A 27,584-nucleotide genomic window follows, 5' to 3' on the forward strand; every position below is an offset into this window, starting at 1 on the left:
TGCCATGTTCGTCGGACTTTGCGTGTACTATACTGGATGGCTGTATTTTATCTCTAATGGTAAGGGGTTCTGTGTATAAAAAGACACTAGACGAGGATACGTATTGTAAATGGTTGTAATGGAGGTAGTAATGCATATATGAAGTTTATCACCGATAATGTTATTTGTTCACACTTGCACTGACTGGAATCTTTGGCATGACAATGAGTTTAGAAAAAGACCAAAATATTAAAATAGCAAGATCTATAGTAGAAAAGTTGACAAGCAAAGAGATTTATCCCCTGCGTCTCGTGCTTGGGCTCTTGCCAGCCGCGCGACCGGTGGACACGGAGCGCGTTGCCTCCTTCTTCTCGCCCCCAGCGACAATGGGCTTCTCGAGTTTCTTGGACTGAGTCTTCTTGGATGCAGGCGCATTCCAGTAGTACATGACCTGGAGGAAGAGGATAACATTGAGAGCAAAGCCAGCAATGAATCCGTAGAGGATGAGGGGATCATCGACTTCCTGGATAGTGGTGAAGATGCGAGAGAGGGAGCCGAGAAGGTAGTTGATAACCTACATCACACAACACGTTAGTCCTGATACCCCCCAAAAAAGGGGTGATATGATGAGAAGTCCGCACATAGAAAGGCGAAAAGGAAAAAAAAAGAAGACCAACTTACAGCAAAAGCACTCAACTGACCCGTACCGCCCTCACTCCACACCGTCAAAATCTGGGGCACCTTACTCGCAACCCCCAACACACCGGCACTCGCCTGCAAAATCGCCAACCTCTCCTCACCCACAAGCTCCTCATTAAACAGCGCCGCGCCCGCCGCCATCAACCCACCCACCCAAGCCGCAATGCCCAAACCCCTCCCACTATATTTCAGCACAAGACTCGCAATCGCAATATTCTGCACCAGAATCAACGCCGTCTCGCCAAACGTGCTAAACGGGAACCCATGGCGCACGTTGTACGCGAGCGAAATCAAGTACGAGCTGGATTCGAGCAGGTAGGACAAGAACGAGAGGCCATCTGCGGATTGCGAGTTGAGCAGTTTGAGGAGCTGGGGGATTTTGACAATGGAGGAGGCGCCGATGATGCCGATGCCGAGGCCTTTGGATATGCCGAGTTTGACGCATTCGGTGGCGCTGAGGTCGACGTTGTAGATAAGGGTTTGGTAGCAGGTTGGGCCGAGGAGCGAGATGCCGATGTCTGCGATGGGTTGGGGGAGGGCGCGGGTTAGGGGTTGGAGCGTGGATTGGAGGGCTTCCATGGTGAATGTGGGGTTGATAGTATGTGTGTATGTATGCGCCTGGCGGAAAGGGGGGGTGAGAGAGAGAGAGAGAGGGTTTGGGTGGATTGGCGGGAAGGACACTTTTCGGATGCCGATGTTAGAAACAGGGTCCAACAAAAGTGTCTTGTTCAAAGGATCCACTGACGCAACGCTTGGCGTTAGCGTGCAGGGGGGTCCAACCATCACCTACATACGCGATCTGCTCCCCCAGAAAAAACATAAGTAAAGATTACATATAAATCGGATTGCACTTTTATGCTACAAATTTCCATGGCACCATTTCCTCTAGGGAAATTGAATTCCTGTCATGATGATCCCCGTTCCACACAACTCCTTGTTCCCAACCAAGACGCGATGCACGCGCCTCGTCCTAACCATAGCAACTCTTCGTACGCTCATCGGCACACCAACTTCTGCCAAGAGAAGAGAATGCGGATATTTGGGAAATTCAATCCCCTCCGCCAATACATTGTTGCTCATAGACAACCGTGCACCTCAGCCCTTCTTCATATTTGCTGGGGCATGTTTATAGCATGTGGAGGCACAGGCGTAATATCCCTTCGATCAGACAGGTCTCCCGTTTGAGACATGGGCTGTTGGTTTTGTATAATGGCATTATGTGGAGGAGGTGGTGGTGTAGGAACAGGCGAGATACCGGCAGGTGGATGGTATCCTGTATCCGTAAGTCTACCAGATACTGGGTTGTAGACGCCGGTCCTAGATTGAAGCTCGTAGTTTTCGTCCTCTTCCGAAGACGAGTAATCATAAGTGTCCATCCGGCGTTGGCGTGCGACATCCGCGGCGAAAGGATTGGTAGAGGGCAGTTGATTGGTGTACCTGTTGACCTTGGAGGAGATACCGGATGTCATGGTTTCGGTTCGGTAATTACTCGATGCGCCCGTGTCACTTCGGTTTACGCCATACTGAGATCCCGATTCCTGTCGTCTTCGCTGAGAATTATGAATTTGTTGGCGAAATACATTTCCTCCAACATCAGCGTCTGGAGGAACCACGGCTGCGGCAGAATACCCCGATGCTTCCCCACGCTCTTCGTCTACTGGCTTGTTGATATCTCTTAACGTCTGCACGTCGTCATCCATCATCATTGGTGCGTGTGGTGGTGGTGGTGGTGGTGCGCGTGATGCTTTGCCCCAGGCACGAATAGGATATGCGCGTCCCTTGCGCCAGGTCTCAGAAACAGGAGGGAAGTATTGTCGGTAGGAGCCCCATGCTACGAGTATGCCAAGCAGGGCGCCTGAAATGACATCGAAGGGGTGGTGGCGGGCGTCCATGATGCGGGTTCCGGTAATGAGGGCAGCGCCGAGTGCGGGGACCATGACAATGAACGTTCTCCAAACCTCACCCTTGGCGTCCAAAACGTGGAGTTTGCCGGCAAGGTAAATGGAGAGATAGAACAGGCCGGCAAAGGAAACTGGGAAATGTCAGTAAAATTACCATGCAAGATAAGTTAAATACTGTACCGCTGCTGTGTCCAGAGGGGAAGCTCTTGAAGCCATCTTGCAGAATGTAGTTGTCCTTTTGGGTGCAAATGTCAATGGTCTGAAGGGCGTAGCGCTCCGTGTTAATCTTGGCTTGGTCCACAAGACACCTGTCGGCTGTCAGTCAACGCTCCTAGTGTGCCTGAGACCAAACTGACCGGCTAATGAGGTCCGGCCGTGGCTTTCCAATAGCATTCTTCAAAGCTCCAGTGATTGTAAAAGCAGCGCCAACACTCAGGGCCAGCCCAAGTATACCGCAGTTCAGCTCCCACAGCCTATCCTTGAACCTGTATCTTCCCGAAAGACGCTTGAGTCCGGTGCGATTGGCAGGCGTAGCGGCCTGATGCGAGAACAGACCATCGATGACCATAGTGTATATGCCAATGATGACAGCGGGGGCGAGGATGACGTAGACACATAGCCATATGACGGGCACGCGCTCTTTGGTGGCGAAGGGGTAGTGGAGGGTGTAGTTGTCGAGCGAGAAGTGCTGGTGGAAGGGGGGGATCTTGTCGACAATGGCAAAGGTAAGCATCAAAACGCTGTGAGGGTGATTAGCCTTGGTAATGAGCCGGGAAGGAAGGAGGTCGTGTGCGGCGGAAGGGGCGGCCCTACATGATTATGAGATAATCACCGATATACCTGCTCTGGTCAGCACTCAATACGCCTGGATGGTTGCCGGCTCGACGCACGAGAAAATGACTTTCTTGGAGAGGCGCTTCTTGGAGAAGGGCAGGCGCTCAGGGAGCTGCTTGGACGTCCAGTCGTCCATGGCGCACTACAGAGCCCGGGCGGCCGTTGAGAAGCAACAGTGCTTGGTCGTTTCCAGCCGCAGCCGCAAGTGTGAGGCCCTGCTGGTGGGTATACACCACGCTGGTGGGCGGTGAGAGGCGCGGTCAAAGGCCAGGGGGAGGGGAGACTTGGGAGGCTCGCGGACGGGGTGAGCCCAAACATGCGGCCCTCGCAGAGAGGCGCGTGGGAAAAGAAAAAGAGGGAAATGGGGGCAAGGCAGAGTGCGGGAAGACCGTATAAAACAACGGACGAGATGGAAACACAGTCGTATTTGCCCTTGGCTAGCACCGCCCCAAGAAAGCTCAAAGGAGCATGTCTAAGAGGACGACCACGCCCTCCCTGTGTGCTTGCAGGGTGGCTGAGAAGCTGACGCGCTCCCATCGCTTGGCTCTCCACAGCCTGGCCGCTAGCCGCCTCGAGATCAGCGTTTGGTTGAATGAAGCGACCTTGGATGCCGGCCGGAGCTTTTTGGGTATATTTAGTCGTGCCTCGGTGCGCTTGGGGTTAGGGAAGATGCATGCAGCGACTGCTTCTGGCCCGGCCTGTCTGCTATACGCCCAGCAGGGCCTCGCTGGCCGCTCTCATCCACACATGGTCGTGACAATAGGCGTAGGCGACTGCATGTGCCCCGTCTTGCTTGCATCCATCGCCCCGACTTAGCGCGCGTTGGCGATCGACTTATTTCGTCGCCGCCTCAGGGTCCGACTCTCTGCTCGTACATCAATTCCTGCCTCGCCGCAAACCCGCCATGTTCTCCAGGTTCGCCAACGACAAGCAGCCGGCTCCCAAGGCCGCCGAGGTCGCAATCGCCAAAATCTCAAACATCTCGGCAACCCAGCTGTCCCGCTTCGAGCGTCTCCCAAAGATTCAGCGTTATGCCATCCTCGGCGCCGCCTCGGTCGGCGGCCTGTCCCTTCTGTGGGCATTGACTTCCTCATCAAAGCCTGCAAAACGACTGCCTATCCCCTCTCCCCGTCGTTCCTTGCTACCCGACATCTCGCCTGAGGATGTTGCCGACCTGCCCTACCATCCCGCTGCTTTACCAGGTGCCCGGGACGTGGATTCGCCCTTTGGATCTATCCGCGTTTACGAATTCGGCCCCAGGGATGGTGAAAAGGTTCTCCTAATCCACGGCATCTCGACCCCAAGTATCGCTCTGACCGATCTTGCGCACAAATTGGTGGGCAGGGGACGACGTGTCATGCTCTTTGGTGGGTCTTTCTCTTGTTGTCATCGTCATCACTAGCCTTTGGACCATCCATCTTTGCCCATCGTCAACCCGACATGACAAGGAAACCCCGTGTAGGCGCGACCCAGCGCATACATCTGTTCCCAGAACTCTTTTGGTCGCACAATGTATGGGCAATACCCCGCGCCCACGCTGGATCGTCCTTTGCGCATGGGCTTTGCCTGTTTAGGTAAGGGTCCCGCCAGCCCTACCAAACGGTGAAGCACGTGCGCCGCACGTCCGATCCTGCATCAGATCTACACAACGGCTTCAAGTCATAGATTATGGACATGTTGGGGGCCTGAGGCTGAATGTCTTTGGAAAAGTTGTTCGACGCCCTTGCATTCTGCCATTGTTTCATTTCTATCACATAACACTGCAAAGCTAACCAATGGACCAGACCTCTTTGGCCGTGGATACTCGGATGGTCCCTCGCCTGAGACTACCAATTATGATGCCACCCTATACACCACCCAAATCATGCTGGCCCTTCAGTCATCATCACTGCATTGGTCAAACTTCACCATTGTTGGCTATTCCCTAGGCGGTGCCATTGCTGTTGACTTCACATCCTACTTCCCTCACCTGGTCAAGGGCCTTGTACTCGTCGCCCCAGGCGGTTTGATCCGCAAGTCACACGCCTCAATCTCAAGCAAGATGCTTTACAACAGCTCCTGGATGCCTGAATGGATGGTCCGTAGACTAGTCGCAAGTAAACTCTGGACCGGCGCCAAAACCGTCGAGACCGACCCCGAAGCCATTGAAAATGCCGAGACCACAACCACAACCACCAGAAGCGAGGGCGACAAAACCTACGTCTCAAGCAACCAAATGCTCCTACCCGGAAACCCACACAGCACCGTCTCATCCGTCGTAGACTGGCAAATCAAAAACCACAAGGGCTTCATCCCAGCATTCATCTCTACCATCCGTCACGCCCCCGTCTTCAACCAGCACGACCGCTGGAACGTCATCCGTGAGAACATCGAATCCCGCGCCGGTCCCCTACGAGAAGTCTGGCTCGTCCTCGGCGAAACAGACCCCATCATCATCGCCGACGAGATAACAGAGGACGCGCGCGCCGCCCTGGGCGAAGAAAACCTCCGCGTCAAGGTCCTCGACGGCGTCGGCCACGAAGTCGCCATCGAGCGCGCCGACGACATCGTCCGCGTCGTACGCCGCATCGACGGCAAAGCCGAAGTCCGCGAAGTCAGAGAAGTCCGGGAAGAAGAGAAGCCGGAGCGCTACGAAAAACCCGAAAGGCCCGAGAGATCGGAGAGGTCTGAGAAGCCTGAAAAGGCAGACAAACCAGAGAAGACGGACAAGAGCGAGAAGAAGGAGAAGAAGAGCTCGAGTCGGAGGAAGCATGGGGGGTCGCATGCTAGTTCTAGCACAAAGTAAGGGGCTTGTGTGTATCACTGTGCATCCTGGTTGGTGCCTTGACATACAAATCACCTGAACAATCTAAACAAGTCTATAAAAGATGAGAAATAAACATGTATAACGCATTATGATGTTCGGTTGAGAAGTTAGAATGACGTCATAAAATACGACCTGTCAAATATTCATTTCACTGCATGTGACAGTAGATCTTTCTTCCTATATGGAGCATTCAGATGCGTATAATACAGTAAAGATTGGAGACATGTGACTGGCAGTCGAGTGTTCAAGCAAGTAGAATCTCACGCCTTTGGCCTCCCCTCCACAAGCGCCAACTGCCTACGTTCCTCCTCCTCCAACTCCCCAGCCTCATAATACAAATCCTCCTCATCAATATCCGCATACCCAAAAACACTCCTATAAAGCCGCTCGCCCAGCCCCTTCTTCTGCGCCATAGCCAACACCATGACAATTGGAAGGTGCCAGATACTCGCCCAGAACAGACCCCTCGCCGTGCCCTTGTTCCCCTCAGCCTTCCAAAACTGCCAAGCCTTAAGCACCATCCAGCCATTGACTGCGCTACTGGTGACTACGTAGCTCCAATCGGTGACGCCGCTGTACGACAAGCCAATGCAAATGGGAAACATGAGAATGGCATATCTGAGCGCAACACGACCGTTCATGGCGGGATTAACCCAGGCCAGCATGCGATACCCCGCGTTGCGGTACTCGTCGCGGATAGACCAGCTCAACGCGTTGAAGTGGGGAAACTGCCAGGCGTACAGGAGCGCGGCGCATAGCCAGCCGCCAGCGGATCCCTCGCCGAATAGCAGTTCCTGCCATGTGCCGTCGTGGGCGTACTGGTTCGCAGCCGCCGTCCAGCCCATTAACGGTGGAATTCCTCCGACTACGGCGCCCACCCATGTGTTGAGCACGTGCATGCGCTTCATGGGCGTGTACACGCCGGCGTAGAGGACAATGTTTGCTGCGCCGAGAAACGCCGTGGTGGGATTGACGCCGTAATATAGTGCGCCGGTGCCGAAGACGCCGCAGGCAATGGCGAACGCAATGGCCCCGCGTGGGCTGATGAGTTTCCGGACGAGCGGCCGGTTGCGCGTACGGCTCATTTTGGCGTCGTGCTCGGGCTCCATGAGCATGTTGAGAGCATTTGCGGAGGCCGAGCAGAGCGCTGTCCCCGATGTAAGGAAGAAGAGTGTAAGGGTTGAGAGCGAGGGTGTGGCGGTTGCAGCGGGAGCTAGCAGTCCGGGGACGGGGTATAAGGAGTATGCGGCAGTAGCAGTGAGGACGACGAGGAAGGAGAGGCGGGGTTTCGATAGTGAGAGGTAAGTGGTTAAGAGGCGCTTTAGAGATTGATTCGGGAGACTCGAGGATATGTTTGCTAGTTTCGACGACGCATCGTGGGGGATGGGATAGGCTGTCTCCGGATCTTCCATTGCCTGCTCTTTGGCTTTTTTCCGCCGTCTATGTGGGAGGACTTCTTCTGCTGTGGCCGTAACATTCTCTTTATTTGGCTGCTGTCCATTTCCCGATCGTATTGAAACGATTGAACTCTGCAACTGGTGTTTCGATGTCCAAAACGAATCCTTCAATAATGGATTCGCCCGGAAATAGCCGTTGGCGAAGATGTTGGTGTCTTTCCCGGCAGTCACAGCACTGGCTCTATACGACGAAATCGACGAGAATGCCTGCCGTGACTGTGGCGGCGCTTTGGAAAGCCTCCGCCAGCATCGCAGGCATACTGAGTTTTTGTCCCGCACTGCAATTGGCCGGGGCAGTAGTGGTCGGAAGCTCATGGCGGCATGGGGGGTTGAGCTCCAGCGGACGGCCAGTTTAGAGGTCGATGATGAACTTTTGGGAGGCACATGGACGCAATGCCAAGACCCCGCAGCACCAGCCACTCAGCCATCGCCCATTAACATTAGCTACTACAACACTTACTAACCAACTTACTGCAAGCCACATTCATCAGTCAGTGGTCAGTGTACTGATAGATAGAGGACATTAGACGATAAATCTCCTTCTCCTTCGAGTTCCAAATACCATGGCCATCACGCTACTACTATATCCAAATCTGGAAGCTTGTGCTGGACAATCAGCTTATAAAACCATGGGCTCAGATCGTGATACAACATGGCGATTGAAAGCAGTGTCTGCGGCTGTGTTCTGCATGCCGCATGATTCCAACCTAGGCTGAATACAATTATATATTTTGTAGAGCCACCTTCTGGATTCTGTCCACCAATTAATGCGCGTCAGCCTGCAGCAGACCTACCACTTCGAGTTTCGGCCCCCAGGACCACTATGAGGAGGCTGTGTAAGCCACAGAGCCATTACCTGTGGCTTTCAGGACACTGTCCCTTTCTCCACGGTCGCTGAACCGTCGTTTGTATCTTCACCCACTCAGATGGCCGAAGTCATTGGCATCGTTGCGTCGGCCATCACCATCGGCGCGAGTGCAGCTCAACTCTCGCTTGCCCTGTTCGATGTAGCACACACAATCAAGAACGCCCCCAAACAGATTGGGGAGATTGGTAGGTATTCCAACCCTCCACACATAGGACGGCCTTCTAACAATAACAGCGGAGGAATTCTCCTTGGTTTCTGAGAGTCTGCAAACACTTGCAGATATCATTCGCGCCAATCAGAACTTGTGCAAGCCAGCGCTTTTTAAAAATACCCATACCATAATTTCACGGTACAAACAAGTCGATGCCGAGATCAAGAAGTTGATAGATACGCCCCGGAAACTGGCAGGACTCCAGTGGTACATCAACAAACCCAAAGCAAAGGGGCTTTTGAAAAAGGTTGAAGGTATCAAAACCGCTCTCATCCTGGAACTGAACATCATACGCCTTGCGAGAGAAGAATTCACTCGTCCGTATGTCTCGTCATTTCGTCGCATGTTAGGTATCCGCTAACCTATGTAGTCAAACTGAAACTGGTCCCAGTATTTCAGTTGGACTTCCACCAAATTTCAACCGGTTTCGAAAAGTGGTAGAGAGCGCTGTTCAGGCCAACCGCAAAGTAGTAGAGAACGCGCAACAGGACGACAAGGATTCCGGTACCGGAAGACGAAAATACACCAATGCAGAATTGGATATATGGAAAGAGGGCTCTTTCGACACTGCAACATGGCTATATCACCTAGTCTTCAGCCCCGACATGCCCGATGCATCTGAGGCAAATGCAAAAAGACGTCGGCTCCACCAAGCCTCTGTTGCTGATGAGTCCCACTCCTCTGAAGAGGATTCAACTTCGCATAAACAAGAAGAAGATTCAGAAAAAAAGTCCATGATTGTATGGAACAAGCAAACCGAACCTGGCTTGGTTGTAGACAGGCTCCTCTCCTCCTGGACTACGTTGTCCTCTGATCAGATCACTCGTAGCGCAGCCAATCAAGATGGCAACGAATGGAGAGAGGATCTCTTGAAAAACATTGAACAGGCGAAAAAGGAAGATGACTTATCTTTCGATCAGTGGGAGCTACAGAACGAGCCAGTGAGATCAGACGACGAAGACTTCAAGAGTTTTGATGATGATTCTCTGAGCGGTATCACTATGCCAACATACAATTTTCACAGCAACACCAGGAATCACCGCAGCCGTAGTGTATCGAAACCGGGTGATGATGATGATGATGATCCGTGGTCCTTCAAGTCTGGCGAGTCGCCGGTACATCGCGATGTACAACCCAATCGGCCCAATATTGTCATTTACAACACTAGTCGCGAATCAAGGCCAAAGCGGTCAACTGGTGAACACCGGGTGAGGTGGGAAGAAGACATGTTACCTCTTGAGCGCGAACGCGAGCGCGAACGCGAGCGTGAACGCCGCCAAAGGTACTCGGGATACACAAGACCTTCGTATGCTGATAACGAAAGCATTACCTCCAGAGTTCATACTATAAGCAGTGATCGGACTGCTTCTACAAAGGGTAGACCTACAAGTAATCTCTCCAGCGCAACCGCATCCAGCCACAATCCATTTGATCCGAGACCTACTCCATGGCATGACCGCTTTGAACGAGTGCCATCATGGGAGGAACCAGTCTCAGCATTTCCACAAGGGTCGTCAAATCCTTTCAGCCATCCTATCGATCCTTGGGCTCATTGGTCCTCTGCCGCACCTCCCTATTATGCTCCTCCTCCTCCACCTGCTCCAATACCACCGCCAACTCCAACTCAATTCCACCCGAATCCATCATTCCAAGATACTCACACTTCTCCTCCCCCTCGTGTTTCTCCAGAGGAGCAGCCAAATGAAGCCGAAACAGCGGCGAAAGAGAAAGCCATCGTGACCGCGATAGAGAAACTGCTGGAAAAACGAAGCCAAGACAATCAGTTGGATCCAAACGAGCCACGCTTCTTGAAACTGGTGGAACTCTTGACTGCACAGCAAGAGCGTGAAGCACAGAATGAACGCGAGCGAGCCAATGCAGCCACCGAAACTCAAATAAAATTGATGCAAGCAATGCATGACAAAGACAACGAACGATTGAAGCAACTCGAAAGCCTTGTTGAAGAGAAAAGGGGTGTAGAGGTGGCGTTACAAACTATGTGGAAGGAAGAAGCTGAGAAAAAAGCCCAAGAAGCGAGAAATTCTGTCATGGAAGAGATGGCTGAGAGGCAAGCATTGGCAGCCAAAGCAAGAGACGCCGAGAGACAAACACAAAAAGAGGCCGAAGCAAGGGCGGCTAGAGAAATAAAAAGACTTGAACGTAATCACCAAAAAGAAATCAAGCGTTATGAGGATTTGCTGCGAGGTTTTCAAGATCAACAGTTGAAGGCAGAACAGGATGCACAACTACCGATACGCCGAACTCGCATTGCTGAAGGTAATCGCAGTGTTGATGTCACGGAGTACTCAACTGACAGACGGAATCCCTTTCTATCATCTTCGTCCAATCTAAGAAACCTTCAGTATGGATTTGCTCAATTTGGAACAAGCCTTAAACCTCCCAATGCCCAGCCTCAGCATCCACGGCACTCACGTCGCAACAGTTTTCGCAGCTCAACTCCATCTTTACAGTCTTCACATGCATCAATAGGGACTGGGAATACGTCTAACGCGACTGAAACCTCCCAGCAGCTGATCATCTTTCCAGCGAAAGCTGATCGAGCATCACGACAAATAACAAAGCTCCAGACGTCGCTTGCTGCACATGGCATCGACTCCACCTTTGAGGACCCGGATGAAGACCCCGGCAATCAAATGATACCCTACAATCACGATGAATCGGGCGACCAGTTGGTGCGAAGTACCATTTTCTGGGAAGCGGCAATGCTGAGCTTGGGAAGCGAGCTTCTATTGACCATGCGACAAGCTGGATGGAGACCAGCGTATACGAGAACTTCTGGTAGGAGTCTTCTATCTCATTCCAATCTCATTGTACTAACATCATTCAGAAAAAGGACAAACCCACTTTCTCGGGAATCAACCGGTGCATGCCTATTTCTTCAGTCCAGACTACAAGCCTCAATTTTCTCCGTCCACGAGATCGTCCTTCAAGGAGACCATTGTTATACAGAAATCCCTGGTGGAGGAATACGCACTGATTGAGTTGGGCTTCGAGTTTGAAGCCAAAGACTCGGGAGTCTACGTCCTAGATGGAAGACTTACTTATGTGAGTAAACTCGGGTGTTGTCGATGAATGCAAGTCTAATATGATATAGAACGACATTGAAAGCCTTGTAGAGAGATCATTTCTGATGAGAGAGAACAATTATCGACGGCTACACCGACAGCTCCAATGGCACTACGACAAAGGTACTAACAAAGCATCCTCAACGCGACACGATAGATCATACACGCCATCAATAGCTTCTACAGCATCCATTTACTCGAGAGACGGCGACCACACATCTTGCGCCGACAGCGATACAGACACTGAAGCCAAACAAAGCTCCAGAGCTACCACCGTCGCTCGCTATGACCATAGTGATGACGACGGCGATCACGTGTCTACGCGGAGTAGAAGCAGCAGAGGCGGGAGCCCGGTCAAGTCGCCCTCGATTGTTTCCTGGGAGTCAAAGTCAACCAATCCCTTTCGTAAACACATGATTCAGGTCAAGGAAATCAAGGATGCTCCAAAGCCGCACTCTCCCAGCGTGAGTATTTGGGATGATCCGGCGCCTGAGCCACTTGTGTAGTGTTCTGATCAGCAGAGCTCACATGGATGTAAATGTAAAAACTCTCTAGTGATAGATAAGTAAGGTATGGAAGAGAAAATATGGCAATCGAAAGGCGTTTTCATGGTACCTACAGGCAATCGGGAACAAGCCTCAATATGTAATATCCTTTGTGGGCTCTGTGTCTATATCAAGATAGTTTCTATTTGTCGTACATCTAAATACCGCTTGAATGTAGCCTACGAGCATATGATTATCTACCTAAGCTGCTCTTTCTTACAGTGTGCAGTGGTTCAATACAAAGATCGCCTGAATCGCTGCTGCCAGGCGCTATCATCCTCCAGGTTGTTTGGGTTAAGACCTTTGTTCAGTTGTTTGATATGTAGCTCATGGCATTCATTCGATATGCTGCTAGCAATATGACATGTTTCCCTGTTCGGCAGAAAGCACAATGAATGTGTCGTGCAGGTAAACACGGCTTACCGAGCTCCTTCCCATCCACTTCTTCTGTTTTGGACTAGGCTGAGGTGAGACTAGCTTGCAGGCTCACCATATAGATACCTGCGCTGCTCCCGTTCCATAGAGGGCAGTGATCCAATACAAACACTACCTGGACCATTGCCACCATGAGATATTCTCCTGCACACAATGCCTTATCAAGAAGAATAAGTGAGAGACAATGCCTCACGTATCACTGTACTCGAATTCACCTCAGTGAAAGCGCTAATGAGACAGCAAAACTCACTTCACCTCAGTACGATCACCGGTCACGGGCTTTTTTTTCACATCTCACTGCGTAAGCCCTCCTCCCGTCCTGCATTTATATACTCGCCCTCCTCAAGGTAAACCATTACATCCCACTCAACCCCACGTTCGATTAAAACTTTCTTTTGTAGCCCACAAACATGTCTTTTTCCAAGCTGTCAACCGAGTTAGACACCAAGATCTTGGAATACCTACACGATGACCGCCCATCTCTCACCGCCATGTCAATGGTATCCAAGTACTTCCGCCGCATAACCGAGCCAATCCTTTATCGTGACCTCTGTTTCCCCGAAATGACAACCATCCAAATGAAGCAACTCCTCACGATAGTTCTATTGCGACCACAGCTCGCAAAGCACGTCCGCAGTTTCACAATGGTACCCAAGAGAAGGAACCCACTCGACCGCACCGACAACACTCCTTCAAAAGAGGAGATGGAGGCATGGAACAATCTCCACCAAGCCAACTACCCCGCCCTCTTCGCGCTGTCCCAAAAGCTGAAAACCTTCCGCCTGAACCCCCAGTTCGTCCAAATCTGGTTCATTCACATCTTAGACTGCGCTTTCTCACACTATCTCGCCTCCCGCGACCCATTTCTCGATCCCTTCCTCGCTGTCTTCCTCATCTTAACCACCAATATCGAAACCATCAACTTGACCGCTACCTTGGGGGAAAGCTTACGGAAATGTCGCGCAATCCTCAGCATTCCTTGGTCTGGTTATCCTGTCGATGGCACACAGCAGGAGAAGGAGCCCTTCAACAAATTATCAGACCTGTGTATAGCAGAAGACAGTTTCTGGGAGAATTTATATGACCGTTCATTTGACGTCTCGATCCCGAGCCGTGTAAAGCGCTTGCGGCTCCCAGGCTGGGACATGAGCGCTCTCCATATGCAGGGTGAGACGATGTTAGCGCTTCAGCATCTGGATTTGCGGCATGTGACTGTTTCCCCTGCAGACCTGGTTCAGTGTTTGCGAACTGGCCAACTCGCTAATCTCCGTCATTTGAATCTGGATGGCGTAGAGGAGCGGGTTGATCCCGCACACGGAGGACACCTTGATATCACTATATTGAGTAGGGGGTTAGCGCAGCACACCCCGTCACTAGAGGTGTTGGAGATGCGAGAGACTGCTTATTCAGTGGTTTATTGCTTCAATATCGGGTCGCTGGTGGAACTGACGAGGTTGCATACGCTGCGGATTGATATCATTCACCTTGTGCTTGCCGGTGGGTCGGGGTACGATGATCCAATTGATCCGCATCGGATTCTTCCGGCGTCGCTGCGGCATCTGGAGCTTACGGAGTTACAGGCGGAGGATGTTAATCAGTATTGCGAGGAGGCGGGGAACGACGAGATACGACCGAATCACACGCAGTTTATCGTCAATACTGTGCGGACGTTTTCGTTACTCGAGTCGTTGAGAATTCACGTCTTTATATACGGTTATAATGCTCCTCATCGCACTATATCCAAGGTCCTGTCAAAAGCGAGTGTGGATCTGCTTCTTGGTCTTGAGAGGAAAGGAGGGGAAAGGGAGTTAGAGATTGGAATACATTCTCTTCCTTGATGAGCGTGACTGAGCATCCATTGCTCTGGATTAAGAAAGTTGTGTGGAACTTTATACCATATTCTGCGGAGTCATCGCAGGATAAGGAACAAACGGGAATGATGACACTCGACAATCAAAAGTCAGTTCTAAAACAAAGAATTTATTGTATAGCATGTACTTTTCAATAATGCAAAAGCTGTTCAACCTCATTACACATGTAGTCTAATCAATGATAATTCTTCGAACATTCTGTAAGGATTTCGTAAAGTCACTTGAGCACACTGCTTTGACGCATGTCCTAGCTTTCGACTGAAGTGAAGCACTCAAGCTCCCAATGCTAACGGACATACCGTCATGATGATATGTTGCAAATGTGTTACGCCCCTTTTTCCATGAAGAAATAGTGAAGGGGTAATTGACACTGCGTTCATATATCGCCGTCTCGGAGAGTAGGTAAGAGATTGGCAACTCCAATACCTCTCGCAGTAATTTTGGCGAATGTCTTAGGGCTACAGCCTCTTACTCGTTCCTCCAACATCACCCAGCACAGGTGCACCATGCAAAAAAACAAAACTCTTTCATTGTCCTATCAAAATGTTATGTACACGGCAGTCCTTCGCAGTGAGAATGCTCCGCCTTTGTTTTCGTATCCGTAATCGCAATCGTTTTTTGTCGCGCGTGCGTAATCGCGGTAGAATTGACACCGACCAGTTTATTGAATCAGAGATGCCGTCAAAGCGTCCGTTATGTAACAAGGTGGGTGTGCCGAACGCTGAAGTCATGCGGCCACATCCAAATCTACCAGCGAACCACTTAAGCACCCGAAGGAGAGAGTTCGAAGGCGGATGAGGAGAGCTGCTCAGCTTATACACGCTAGGCTTTCATCATCTAGAATGCGCTGTTAGCTGGGTTCTCGAATTGTCTGAAAAAAGAGGCGCTTACATTTTACAAACTGGAGGGATAGCGAGAGGAAGTTGGGTCAGGGCTACAGAAAGATTTTGAAGCTCCGAACGATGGTCCATGCGCAACTAGTCCAAATAGAGTTTAGTTGAATATCGGCCTTGGCAGCATATCGAGATTTGGCAGCGAAGGCATTGAACCAGTATCTTCGCATCTAAACAATTTCAGGGTCCAATCGGCCGGCATCTATGAGCATGAGTCTCCTACATGCATCGAAGCATGTAGCAAATCGGGGTGCATGCTTGCGCAATTCCTATGTGGAAATATCCCGTTTCTTCAGACCACGCCATCACGAGATCACGGCGAATCGAGTAACATCGGGGTTGCCAATCTCGATCCGATGCCTTCAGACGTTGCAGCCGACTCAAGAGAATTTTTCACCGGATGAGAAACTCAGAAAGACGCTCGATGACTTCAAGGCGACCAGTATGTTCGCCCCACCAAGTCTAGTTCCAGCACTTATTGAAATGCAGTCCGGTCCTCATGGGAGAAACTTGATAATGCGTGGAACGACGGGCAACTAATTGACCACGATATTGGTCAAGAAATTGAAATTTTTGGGTACATGAGTACTCGACGAGATGTCAGCAGCAAGCTCTCGTTCACTATGCTTCGCAATAAGAACCAGACGTCTTGTATTCAGTTAGTCTCCAGCTCGAACAATCCGGAAGGAGAACAAGCCGAAGCACATGCTCGCCTCCGTTCATTGAAAGAGTGGACTCCAGTCATTGTAAGAGGCACGCTCGCCGAGCGCCGACCAGCAAAAGACGATCACTTCCTCGGCATGAAGTTGGTCACTACTAGGGAAATTGCTGTAACACGCGTAGAGCCACTCAATGAAATTCCTAACGACATAATCATTAAGAACGACACAGTTTTTGGACCAGACCAGCGGCATTTGCAGCTTCGCACAGATTCGGAGCTACGTTCTAACATCCTTCTGAGATCAAAGGCCATGGCTAGAGCAAGACTGAGTTTGATTGAAGTTGATTGGAAAGAGATTGAAACGCCCATTCTTTTCAAGTCGACACCCGAGGGTGCGCGAGAATTTCTTGTACCAACACGTCAAAAGGGCCTTGCATATGCATTGCCGCAAAGTCCTCAGCAATACAAGCAGATTCTCATGGCTTCTGGATTTACGAAGTACTTCCAATTTGCCCGATGCTTCCGCGACGAAGATCTCAGGGCTGATAGACAGCCCGAGTTCACGCAGGTTAGTTCTACTGCACGAATATATCTATCTCCTCTGATGGTTGTCTATAGCTTGATATGGAAATGTCTTTTGCAGACGAAGAAGATGTCATGAGAGAGACAGAGAGGCTGCTAAGGAAACTTTGGCAGCGCGTGCTTAACCTGAAGACTCCTGAGACATTCCCACGAATGACGTATCACGACGCAATGGCATTGTATGGATCCGACAAACCAGATCTACGCTACGAGTCCAAGGTAAGACATGTATGCTGATATACTCATCGACCTGACTTTAACATGTGTAGATACACAACATCACGCAACATCTGACATCCGACCTAATCAGCAAAATTACTCCGCTTGAGAATCCAACCGTCGACGCTATCAAGATCTCCATATCCGAAGACCCAAAAATAACCCGCAAATTCATCGCCAACTTCCTCGACAGCCCAGACGGCAAACCCTATCTCGACAACCCCGACGGACAACCCGGCGTCTTCATCGGCGACCATTCCAAGCCAATGAACGGTCTCGGTCCCCTAGGCCACGAATTCTCCATGGAAGGACCCCAAACCCTCATCCCCGACCACGGCGACCTCCTCATCCTGCAAGCCCGCCCTGCCGTCCCCTTCTCGGGTGGCTCCACCTCCCTAGGAAACCTGCGACTAGCCCTTCACAAAGCAGCCATCGCTCAAGGCCTCGTCGGTGCCCCCGCCAAAGACGACTTCCGCTTCCTCTGGATAACAGATTTCCCACTTTTCACTCCCTCCAGCGACTCCGAACCAGGCCAAGGCGGCACTTCCGGCTTCTCATCTACCCACCACCCATTCACCGCCCCGAAAACACCAGAAGACGTCGATCTCCTCCTTACTTCTCCCTCGGCCGCTACAGCAGCACACTACGACATTGTCGTCAACGGCGTCGAGCTTGGTGGCGGCAGCCGCCGCATTCACTCTGCTCCCATGCAAGAATTCATCTTCCGCGATATACTCCAGATGGCGCCCGAGCGTATCGAGGATTTCAGACACCTGCTCGATGTCCTGCGTAGCGGGTGTCCGCCGCATGCGGGAATCGCGCTGGGATGGGATCGCCTGATGGCGATGATGTGTGGGCGGGAGAGCGTAAGAGATGTTATTGCTTTCCCGAAGAGCGGGCGGGGCGAGGATTTGTTGGTTAAGAGTCCGAATGCGGTTACGAAGGAGCAGTTGGGGGTGTATGGGCTGAGGGTTGAGGAGTAGAAGATGGGAAGCGGGGGGGTTTTGTAGAGTATTTTGTAAAATAGAAAATCTCCTGATGTTAGAATTGAATTATCCTATCCTAATTACGAATCAACTTCAACTCCATCTCAAATCTCTCGGTGCGACAATGCGATTTATCTCCTAGTTGCGACGGGCTCGGCTTAGTACGAGATAGCCGCTAAGATCGCAACCAGGAGATAAATCGCATTGTCGCACCGAGAGATTTGAGATGGAGTTGAAGTTGATTCGTAATTAGGATAGGATAAGATGTGTGAGAGAGAGATACTAACAATACAGCCAATATATATGTATTAGAGCGCTTTACTGCACTACGTGTGCTTATTACAACCATATTTCGTTGTGCGGTTGTCTCATCGCAACCGTAGTTCGCTATTCTACTACCGTGTTGTATTTAGTCATTGTACCCAATAGAAGTGTATTATTACTAAACTCTTCCTTAGGGTTCAAAGCAGGGTCCCGCAGACCCTTTACAAGTTTTTTTTATTTTAATTACAAAGTTATTTTCTTTAAAAAATACCCGATTCTGGTAGGTTGGGGGTGTAGGCCTGCTAATTATTTCAAGGATGATTGATCTGATAGACTATATAGCAAACAGAGATAAACAAAGGGCAAGTAATGAAATCAAAAGTATGTGCATCGTTCACTCCGGTCGTGATACAGTACTGAGTGTTCCCAAGTGGCCCCTCTTCTCATTACTACTTCGTGCACTACTTAACCTTCGTGTCGAATCCCTTGTACCGCTTCTGGAAATCCAATATGTTACCTAGCTCTTTCTGTATCTCCAACCCCCGATCTCTCATGAGATGTTGTACCCCATGGCCCTTAAAATCGCCTTCCCCTCTTCCACATCATCCGGTTCCCAAACCCGCAACCCATACGACTCCAAGAAATCTTTAAAGCTAGGAAACCCCTGAGCCTTGGCTGCCTTGTAGGTAGTTGTGATTTTTGATTTGTCGGGTTCAGAAGACATGTTGCTGGCCTGTCATGTGTATCTTGAAATGTATCTTGAAGTAGGAATAGTTGTGTGAGATGGTCGAGATCGGCATGTAGATAAGACCTTTAATTTGAGGACGGCGAGAAGTGTGGAACGGTAGGAAGAGGCTTCGGAGGGACAACTGCGTTTTATGTCCGGCAAGACATGTCGAAGCGGGGAATTATGAAGAAGCGGGGCGCGGGGAGAGCGGCATGTGATCACGCGTATGGACGCGTCCCCTATTCATACTGCTTTGCACTTGGATACCTTGATCCATTAATCGTTGCGAGGAAAAATCGTTGATGACAACATGCTCGTCTCAGAACCCGAGTACGAGTCCAACGACTCCCAACATGGCACTTGCCAACCATCCGACTTCGTTTCTCTTGTTATCAGCAGCCATAGCTGTACTGGAAGTAGTGCTCAGTCTGCTAGTAGTGATCGCTCCCGGACGTGCAACATCGGTGATGCTTGCCTCGAAGCCCGTCTTCGGCAGAGTAACGGTAGTAGGCACAGCGCTTACTGTAGCGGTGACAGCGACCCCGCTTGAACTGATGGTGACTAGAGTACTTCCAGCAGCATTCGTGGTGATGGCAACCAACGTCTGGTCGGAACTAGGTCCGATGGTGGTGGAGACACCAGGCGTTAGCGCTATTATCGCTGAGCCGAGCGTGATAGAGTTGGGAATGGCTCCTGGTGTAGAGCCTGTGGCACTTGGCATGCTTGGTCCCGGCGTGATGCTATTTCTGTCTGTTTGCAGCACGGTGTCAACGGCAGAATCGCCAGTAGAATCGACGGTGGAGCCTTCGCCCGAATCGCCTGTTCCACGCGACAAGGATGGCGCTGGCTGCGCGTCAAGCCCTGTAGGTTGCGCATCAGGCTGTGGAGGTTGCGCATCAGGCCGTGGAGGTTGTCCATCAGGCCGTGGAGATTGCGCGTCAGATTGAGTTGGTTGCGCAATAGATTGGGTTTGGCCGAGCCGCGAGACTATCTCTGACAGCAGACTGTTCTGTGATGTCTGTGGTGTCTGTTGTGCCTGTTGTGCCTGTTGTGCGTCTGACAGGACAACCCTAGACGGGTCATCCCCTACGGGACTACCCGCATGTTCTTTCTGTGTAGTAGCGGACGGGCCAGATGTATCTTGCGTCACTATGTTGGCTCCCGCCTGGTTCTCCTCTAATTCAAGGCCACCCGCTGCCGAGCTGGGTGTAGCAGTAGGCTCAACACGAGCCACGGTATTCGTCCCACCACGAACTACAGTATTTGTCTCAACATTGATAACCGTTGGGACACTCGAAGTGCGAACGACATCAGTCGGAGTGGTTGGGCCAACGATGGTCCTACCAACGTCGGCGTCGTCAAAGCCTGTGGCCGTTGGAAGCTCTGGTCTTTCCCGTCCGCCACAAGCCCTTGGATTGGCCAAACACTCGTCTGGTATGCTGTTAAGATCATCCGATGGCGTTTCCAAAGCGCCCTCGCTGGTTTGGCCAATGGGTATGGTAGCCGTAGCATTTACGGGAGTATCGATTTCTGGCAAAAGTAAGTCTTGACCATCGTATCCCGTGGCGAGCAGTGACATACGTGGGAAAGCTAGGACAGCACGGGCGAGGACTACAAGAGTCAGGAGTTCAGACGGTAGAAACATCAACATGGTGGCGCGCTACGTATCTGTGTACGACAGCTTGCGGTGGGTGCTGGCCAAGTATTGAGAAGTAAAGGACGAGGCCTCTCGCGCTCTGAATTGCCCCAACCCCTTTCCCTCGGCCATGGTCTGAAAACGTTGAAGTTTGTCAATCATGCCGCAGACAATGCCTCATCCTAGCTAGCCTGAGAGCGATGAATGGCGCGCGGTCACATGCCAAGGCCCATGGGACATTGGCACGCCAGCGCGCACGCCCATCACCATCCATCTCCACACCGCGAACTGCACATTCTGACACCATCTTACACTCTGAGTTCCCTAACCTGTCCCTTGGTGTAGTATACAGCATGTAATCCCCACATCTGAACAAATCCAATGCGATACTCGACTAGACAGTCGAGATCTTGCATGACACAGAAGATTGCTGAGCTGGACGCCTGAAAATCCAATTTACCAGGGGGCAATACCGTATCTCGAGAGATAGCATCGCGCATTGCCCCTCACACAAGAATCGAAGCATGCACAGGTCCTTCTAGAAAGGCTTACGGGACTTTGATGGTTCTGTCAGGGCCACCGTTGGAGCCTAAAAGATACGAAGCACAAGCAAGAGAACGGAGAGCTGGGTCAAGCGGTAGGCACGGACGCGATGTCCACCATGCGAACGCCCTAGCGCTGCGTTTTCTTGAACATAACATGACTAGGTCAAAGCGCTATCGTTAGGGCTGAAAGTACCAACCGCGATAGCCTGGAGCCGCCATTGAATGCCTGGGTGTGGCGTTGGAAGACCGCCCCAAGGTATCAAACAACGTCCCTCCAGGCAACCAGTACGACCTAAGAATTCAGGTGACCAATATCATCAAACTTGAGTCAGACCACAGATGCTTGTCGCAGGCCTCTCTGAAGACCTTGAGAATATCTGGCACACTTGGCAGTTTGCATTGCGAAATGGCGCACCCAAAAAGCACCAGAGCATAGCCTCTCTGGAGTTTCGCCTGATACCACACTCCATCTCATACCTCCATTCTCTGGGCACAGGAGGGTCATAGTGTCTGGTCAGCCTGAACGAACCAATTGTCAGCCAGAAGCACCCCCGACTTGAATGGAAATCTAGCAGATTCCATGATGATTGAAACATTACAAGCTACGATGAGCCAGCCGCCTGAAAGCAAGGAAACTCAGTAAATTTTACGAACACACAAGAGAAAAGTGTGCAGTTTTGCAGGCAACTGCCCGAGTATCGGCCGTTGCCGTCATGTTCTCTTCGTTTGTTCACAGCGACCGGCCTGCGACCATCGAGTTTCCGGCCCCCACACTTGCAAAGGACCACAGCCCCATTGCCGCGACCGCAACTTTGTTTGCACCAACCCCTCACATGTTCACTGCGGAAGGGTTTCATGAGTGTGCAAATAGCTAAGAGGCAACTGTTAAGCCTCAGTAGTTTGGCGGTGAGATCATTATCGGTAAGCCATAGTTCATGCAAAAGGGCGTTCAAGAGGAGGCGCAGCCAACCATAGTGTGCTATCACCTGCATCAGCCACACTGGCGAGCCACAAAAAAGAGGCGGTGCTAGTTCATTGTCCACGGGTTGTGTGGGTCCATGCTGGCCAGGTATGATGTCGTTCAGTGTGTAGGCAGTTGAGACATGCGGTCGGATGGTATATAGAGGATGTGACTACACGACTGTGTCCTTCACCCTCTTCTTACTGGCACAACTATAAGTATCCTCGACGCAGCTGTAGTTGCAGACACGAATTTCTCAGAACAACTTCAATACCACCACCTCTTCAAGTCATTTACCATCTAATCTCAGAAGTACTAAGGCAGCCTTACAAGGCAACCACAATGTCTTACCTGCACTTCTCTCACACTCATGCGCGCGAGCGCACTCCTGAGAAGGAGCCTTACACTGGGCGCCCTCTTTTGCGCCGCAATACCTACAAACGAGACCCCAGCATCACGCTCTCGGATCTCGACGACGGCCATGATGACTACCCATACCCCGCCAACCACAAGTCCAACAAGATCTCCAGCGCCCTGACGGTCCGCAATCGACCTTCTCAGCTGGAACGCTACAACATCTTGTCAAACGACACACGTAACAACGAAGACGACGAGAGACTATACAGCTACGACAGGCACCGCACATACCGGTACTCGGACCGTCGCCATCATAGCGATGACGAAGACGCAGAAGAACGTGCTCTTCGACTCAGGATCAGTGCTACCTTGGATCGACCCAGCACATCCTATCACAACTCTCACGGGTCTCACCTCTGGCCTAGCGAGACGCTTCACCGCAGTGACAGATGGATTGATGAGGCCTGGGAGACCCGTGAGCGGTCTCTGTCTCGGGAGCGCACTAGGGTCCGGCGAAACAGCTTCTGGGGAGGCTTTGAAGAGAAGGAGACGGAGACGCAAGATGAACGATGGAGCAGGTACCACCGAGTTAGCGATACGAAGACGGAGGAGATTCGCCCGCTGAGTGGATGGCGTCGCCGCCGGATTGTTGGAGGGAACTAAGGTTGGTGATATGAATCAGGGATGTTTCCTATTGGGAGTATAAAGGAGTCTTCGGGTTAAGTGTTCTTGACTTTCGGCTAGTTTTGACTTTCGATCGGTTTTGGCTTTCGACTGTTTTTGACTTTCGTCTGCTTTCATAGGCACCGGATTTCCTTAAGACGCTCGTTTCCAACAGTAAGGGTGGGGATACACAATGGTTTTTGTGCTGTGTTTGAGATTATTTCCTACTTTGTATAGATAGTTTTCATTTGTAATTAGATACCCAGAACAATATGAATTAGTATAAGAGAATTCAGGTTTTACTTAGTGACGATGGTTTGAAGATGCGGGGGTCAATGATAAGATCAGACGAGGGGCGCGCACGGGCCTGACGACGCATTGTTTGGTTTGGCGCTTGTCGTGTTTACATGCATCGACACTCCCGTCCCGAACCACGACAACCACACTCCAAATTTCACAACCACACCATGGCGCAATCAGACGCCCAAGATAATATTGCCGACGGCCTCATCGCTAATGGCTCATTCAAGGCCCCCGCACAATCACCAAAGAAATCAGGGTTGTCGCCCAAAAAGACTGCGCGCAAGACGCGTAGCAAGAGTATTGGTCCTGGTGGCCTGGAAGAGTTGGAGGCACCACCCCTGAAAGAGGCTGCGGGAAACAGGAGAAAGGTATTTCGAGTGTATGCGACCAGGAATGTATAAGTTACTGACTGTTTAGTCTGCCTTTATCCCCGCAGTCAAGTCAATTCTTGCCTCTAATGGCGAGGATGAGAAGAAGCGGCGCGAAGCCCGTCGCAAGTCTTTGGGTAAGATTGGTAGTCTTAAAACTGTAACAGTTACGATGTTAATTACTCTTAGCAAGGAGACGCGTCTCGTTTGCCCCAGAAGCCACTTTACATACGTGGGATGTAGTCGAGTACATGCGCGATGCGACCACTTCCTCCGCCTCATCAGAGGCCACCCGAAGAGCCTCGAACGTCTCCCAGGCATCCACACCCGCATCGCCTGCCCCTCCTTCAGACCCCGCCGAGCCGCCTTCTACACCACCAGAGCAGGCCGAAGAGCCTGAGCCTGAGCCCGGTTCTTCGCCTGCGAACCAGCGATCGCAACACCAGAAGAAAAACCGCAGAAGTTCTGGAATACCGCCCATGAACTTCAACAACCCAGATGACGCCTATTCTTCAAGCCCTCTGAGTGGAGACAACGCGTCACCTGGCGGCGACAACGGCAGCAGTGATTCCGAGAGTGACGACGATTTGACAGCGAACCTGGGCGCTTCCCCAGACACAGAAGACTCTTCACAGAGCAGCGCTCGCTTAGACGCTGCACTCCGTGAGGCTGCGAACCAGGCAACTACTCAAAGACTGGACTTGGACGATGAAGACGAAGACGAAGATGAGAACGGAGATATGACCATGGACATTGCACAAGACGAAATTACTTCCGCTTTCAAGCCATGGGCGAAGAAGAGCTTTGTCACCGAATACGACAAGGAAAACGCTAGCCCTGCCTTCTCACCAGCACGTACGGTGGTCGAGGATGACGATATGAGCATGGATATCACACGCGCAGTGGGCCGCATTATTCCCCATGACCAGCAGCAACAACAGAAGGAGCAGGAGCAGCAAGAGCAGGAGCAAGAGCAGGAGCAGCAACCCGAAAATGCAAGCTCAGACATGGATGAAGACATGACCATGGACCTGACTATGCCACTGGGGAGCATTCGGGCCATGGCAGCCAACGCGCCCGCAAATAGGAGAAAGAGTCTTAAGAGGAGAATATCCATGCTAGAAGCGTCACAAGGAAGCCCTGCGAAGCGCCCTGCGGACCGACGAGCCAGCCTCCGACAACGTCTACCATCTCAAGAGAACGTATCTGAGGACGCTACTATGGATCTTACAATGGCAATCGGGGGTATCGTAAGAGGACCAGTGCCTGTATCTACTAGAGGTGATAGCATTGAGACTCCAGTTGAAGATTCAACCATGGACTTTACACTAGCTATGGGTAGTATCAAGAAAAACCAATCCCCTGCACAGATTGAGGAGGACGTCCAGGATGAGGAGGTCGAGGACGAGGACCTCTCCATGGAGTTCACCAAGATTGTTGGACCTGGTATCAAGCGATCCATACTAGCATCAGCAACCCCAGAGAAGTCTGCCGATGCCACACCCACTCCAGCTGGCAAGACACCGACTCCGCAAAAATTGTCAGCCAAAAAATCACCCGGACGCAGAAGGAGCTCAATTCTCAGGTCAGAGGCAGAGGCTGCTCCTGGGGTATTGAAAGACATTACTCCCAGCACCTCAGGAGATGTGGTTTACCCAACTCTGGATCCAGGCACTCCTGAAATTGTCAGACAGAAGGATATCGAAGAAATCGAGCCTTCTCCGTTCGTGCGCCGTACTCCTTTGAGTGCTTCGAAGGAGAAAGGATCTGTAGCAACGCCTACCAGCCAAAAGAAAACGGATACACCCAAAGCGATTCCCGACGATCCGCTGGCTGCCCCTATCCTGAACCGACGCCGTTCCTCATTATCTGCCGTACAGTTCAGTCCTCTAGGTGCACCACGCGAGGAGCCTGTTTTGAAGAGCACTTCACTACTGAGCAACAGCATTAAGCTGTTGTCCACGCCACGAAAGCAGTCACTAATGTCACCGGTGAAGCGTGGTATGACACCAAAGAAGGCCCAGACTCCCCAAAAGCAGCCAACGCCCAAGCAGAAGACCCCAACGCCTAAAAAGGTCACACCACGGAAAAGTATGAGTCCTAAGAAACGTGTCGTCTTCGGTGAGCAAGAGCAAGAGCAAGAAGAGGCTGAAGTAGAGGAAGGTGTTGCAGAAGACTTCTCCGAGGTCGAGCGCATCTCGCTTCAGGACTTCCTGGATATGACCAAAATTCGCTTCATGGACCTTAGTACGACCAAGAGACGACATACGGCTGCTCCCTCTGCTTTTCATGACGTCGAAGTAGAGGAGAAGGAAGAGTCATTGGACCGTTTCGTGGTTGCCGGTGCATGTACATTGCCTGAGTACGAACTGTATCAACACGCATGCCACGAGATGAAGAAGTACATCTCAGATGGCCGCCACTTTGTCCGCACCATGGAGGCCAATGTCTTGGAGGAGAACCCACTACTCTTTAGTGAATATCTCACTGCTCCCCCGGACCAGCGTGCCGTCATGGACAACCAATTCAAGAATCTCAAGACCAATGCCCGCCTCGAAGCACGTGGAGAGTGGTATACTTGGAGAAGCACTCTCCTGCAGGATCTTAAGACTGGTCTCCTTCATACTATGGATGGCTTCAAACGCGATGAGTCTACACTGATCAACCAGGAGCAATTGCTTGATGTTGTGCTACCGCCTATGGTAGAGAAGAAAGAGCTTCTGTCCACTGAGTGCAAGCAGTTACAGCAGCGCCACGATGAACTGAACAGTTGCGACCGGGAGGAGCTTGAGCAAACAAGAGAGAAGCTCACTGCTACAGATGCTGAGCTGGAAGAGAAGAAGCGGTTGTTGGCTCAGCTCCAGAAGGAGCTCGCTGACAAGGAAGCGCGCATCGAGGCAGCCAAGAGCCGCAAGGTTGAATGCATTGAGGAGATCAAGGCTGCAGAACGCATGCGAGAAGAGTGCCGTGGCTGGTCAACGAGTGAAGTCAGCAATCTCAAAGGTATGTCAGATCCATCTATCAATGATGATATTCCACTAACAGCAACACAGCTAAAGTCGCTGCTCTGGAACAAGCTCATGGCTGGAGTATTGCCTCTGCTTCATCCACAAGCATCACCATGACTCACTTGAACGACTTGGAACTGTATTTCGTGCCATCTGCCTTTGCTACAGGCTCCAACACACCAAACGGGTCCATCTCACTCGCGTACATTGGAGACTCGGCAACACCCCATCCCCGTCCCCTGACTACCAGCAAGCGCTTCTTCCTCCAGTTGATCCGCGCTCACCTTCACGGCATCCCGCAATCACAGACACGCATTTCGTCTCTTCTCCATCTTGTCAAGAATAGCTGGGCTACTGCGCTTGCAGTTGCCGAGGGTGTTCGCTGGCTAGAGCACAGCTACATCACAGAGGAGTGCATCCTGTCTGATGAACGCATGGCAATCGCTGCCAACATGCTGCTTCCCACTCTTCAAACCAAGGTCAAGGCTACCTTTGAACTTGGAGTCAATCTCGGCAAAGAGGGTGTGGAGACTGAGGTTAGCATGGCAGCAGAAGTCGTCTATGGAGAGAAGTATGGCGAAGAAAAGATGGGTGCTTTCTTGAAAGACTTTTGCAGTAATGAAATTAAGAACAAAGAGGGTATGTCGGTCTGGGCAGATGCTATGTTGGATCTTGCTGCTAGGCTTAAGAAGACTGGAAGGAAGGGCGAGAGGAAGTAG

The 27,584-nt window shown here is 51.3% G+C and overlaps 11 protein-coding genes across 11 annotated transcripts; 6 read left to right on the forward strand and 5 right to left on the reverse strand.

Moving 5' to 3' along the window:
• Positions 1-274: 274 nt before the first annotated feature.
• COCVIDRAFT_92384 (hypothetical protein) lies at positions 275-1,257 on the reverse strand (the record flags this gene model as incomplete). The annotated part of the gene is made up of 2 exons (XM_014703796.1): positions 275-553; positions 661-1,257. The coding sequence occupies 2 exons, from the start codon at positions 1,255-1,257 to the stop codon at positions 275-277; spliced, it is 876 nt and encodes a 291-aa protein (XP_014559282.1).
• Positions 1,258-1,784: 527 nt separating this feature from the next.
• Positions 1,785-3,549, reverse strand: COCVIDRAFT_92385 (hypothetical protein; the record flags this gene model as incomplete). Its single annotated transcript, XM_014703797.1, has 5 exons — positions 1,785-2,710; positions 2,760-2,887; positions 2,936-3,319; positions 3,393-3,419; positions 3,470-3,549. The coding sequence occupies 5 exons, from the start codon at positions 3,547-3,549 to the stop codon at positions 1,785-1,787; spliced, it is 1,545 nt and encodes a 514-aa protein (XP_014559283.1).
• Positions 3,550-4,317: 768 nt separating this feature from the next.
• On the forward strand, positions 4,318-6,198 carry COCVIDRAFT_92539 (hypothetical protein; the record flags this gene model as incomplete). The annotated part of the gene is made up of 2 exons (XM_014703798.1): positions 4,318-4,780; positions 5,198-6,198. The coding sequence occupies 2 exons, from the start codon at positions 4,318-4,320 to the stop codon at positions 6,196-6,198; spliced, it is 1,464 nt and encodes a 487-aa protein (XP_014559284.1).
• Positions 6,199-6,479: 281 nt separating this feature from the next.
• COCVIDRAFT_92343 (hypothetical protein) lies at positions 6,480-7,991 on the reverse strand (the record flags this gene model as incomplete). Its single annotated transcript, XM_014703799.1, has 1 exon — positions 6,480-7,991. One exon carries the CDS (start codon positions 7,989-7,991, stop codon positions 6,480-6,482), a length of 1,512 nt encoding a protein of 503 aa, XP_014559285.1.
• Positions 7,992-8,602: 611 nt separating this feature from the next.
• On the forward strand, positions 8,603-12,347 carry COCVIDRAFT_13850 (hypothetical protein; the record flags this gene model as incomplete). The annotated part of the gene is made up of 6 exons (XM_014703694.1): positions 8,603-8,729; positions 8,779-9,076; positions 9,147-11,554; positions 11,604-11,821; positions 11,871-11,964; positions 12,019-12,347. 6 exons carry the CDS (start codon positions 8,603-8,605, stop codon positions 12,345-12,347), a joined length of 3,474 nt encoding a protein of 1,157 aa, XP_014559180.1.
• An 884-nt stretch (positions 12,348-13,231) lies between these two features.
• On the forward strand, positions 13,232-14,659 carry COCVIDRAFT_24478 (hypothetical protein; the record flags this gene model as incomplete). The annotated part of the gene is made up of 1 exon (XM_014703715.1): positions 13,232-14,659. One exon carries the CDS (start codon positions 13,232-13,234, stop codon positions 14,657-14,659), a length of 1,428 nt encoding a protein of 475 aa, XP_014559201.1.
• A 1,136-nt stretch (positions 14,660-15,795) lies between these two features.
• On the forward strand, positions 15,796-18,030 carry COCVIDRAFT_24479 (hypothetical protein; the record flags this gene model as incomplete). The annotated part of the gene is made up of 4 exons (XM_014703716.1): positions 15,796-16,027; positions 16,075-16,814; positions 16,865-17,047; positions 17,098-18,030. 4 exons carry the CDS (start codon positions 15,796-15,798, stop codon positions 18,028-18,030), a joined length of 2,088 nt encoding a protein of 695 aa, XP_014559202.1.
• An 817-nt stretch (positions 18,031-18,847) lies between these two features.
• Positions 18,848-19,021, reverse strand: COCVIDRAFT_35572 (hypothetical protein; the record flags this gene model as incomplete). The annotated part of the gene is made up of 1 exon (XM_014703800.1): positions 18,848-19,021. The coding sequence occupies one exon, from the start codon at positions 19,019-19,021 to the stop codon at positions 18,848-18,850; it is 174 nt and encodes a 57-aa protein (XP_014559286.1).
• A 322-nt stretch (positions 19,022-19,343) lies between these two features.
• COCVIDRAFT_92492 (hypothetical protein) lies at positions 19,344-19,763 on the reverse strand (the record flags this gene model as incomplete). The annotated part of the gene is made up of 1 exon (XM_014703801.1): positions 19,344-19,763. A coding segment is annotated over one exon (420 nt), but the record flags the coding sequence as incomplete, so codon positions are not given.
• Positions 19,764-22,508: 2,745 nt separating this feature from the next.
• On the forward strand, positions 22,509-23,186 carry COCVIDRAFT_92394 (hypothetical protein; the record flags this gene model as incomplete). The annotated part of the gene is made up of 1 exon (XM_014703802.1): positions 22,509-23,186. One exon carries the CDS (start codon positions 22,509-22,511, stop codon positions 23,184-23,186), a length of 678 nt encoding a protein of 225 aa, XP_014559288.1.
• A 467-nt stretch (positions 23,187-23,653) lies between these two features.
• On the forward strand, positions 23,654-27,584 carry COCVIDRAFT_92334 (hypothetical protein; the record flags this gene model as incomplete). Its single annotated transcript, XM_014703803.1, has 4 exons — positions 23,654-23,857; positions 23,907-23,994; positions 24,047-26,860; positions 26,911-27,584. 4 exons carry the CDS (start codon positions 23,654-23,656, stop codon positions 27,582-27,584), a joined length of 3,780 nt encoding a protein of 1,259 aa, XP_014559289.1.

This window comes from Bipolaris victoriae, assembly GCF_000527765.1.
Source record: "Bipolaris victoriae FI3 unplaced genomic scaffold scaffold_20, whole genome shotgun sequence".
NCBI classification, from domain to species: domain Eukaryota; kingdom Fungi; phylum Ascomycota; class Dothideomycetes; order Pleosporales; family Pleosporaceae; genus Bipolaris; species Bipolaris victoriae.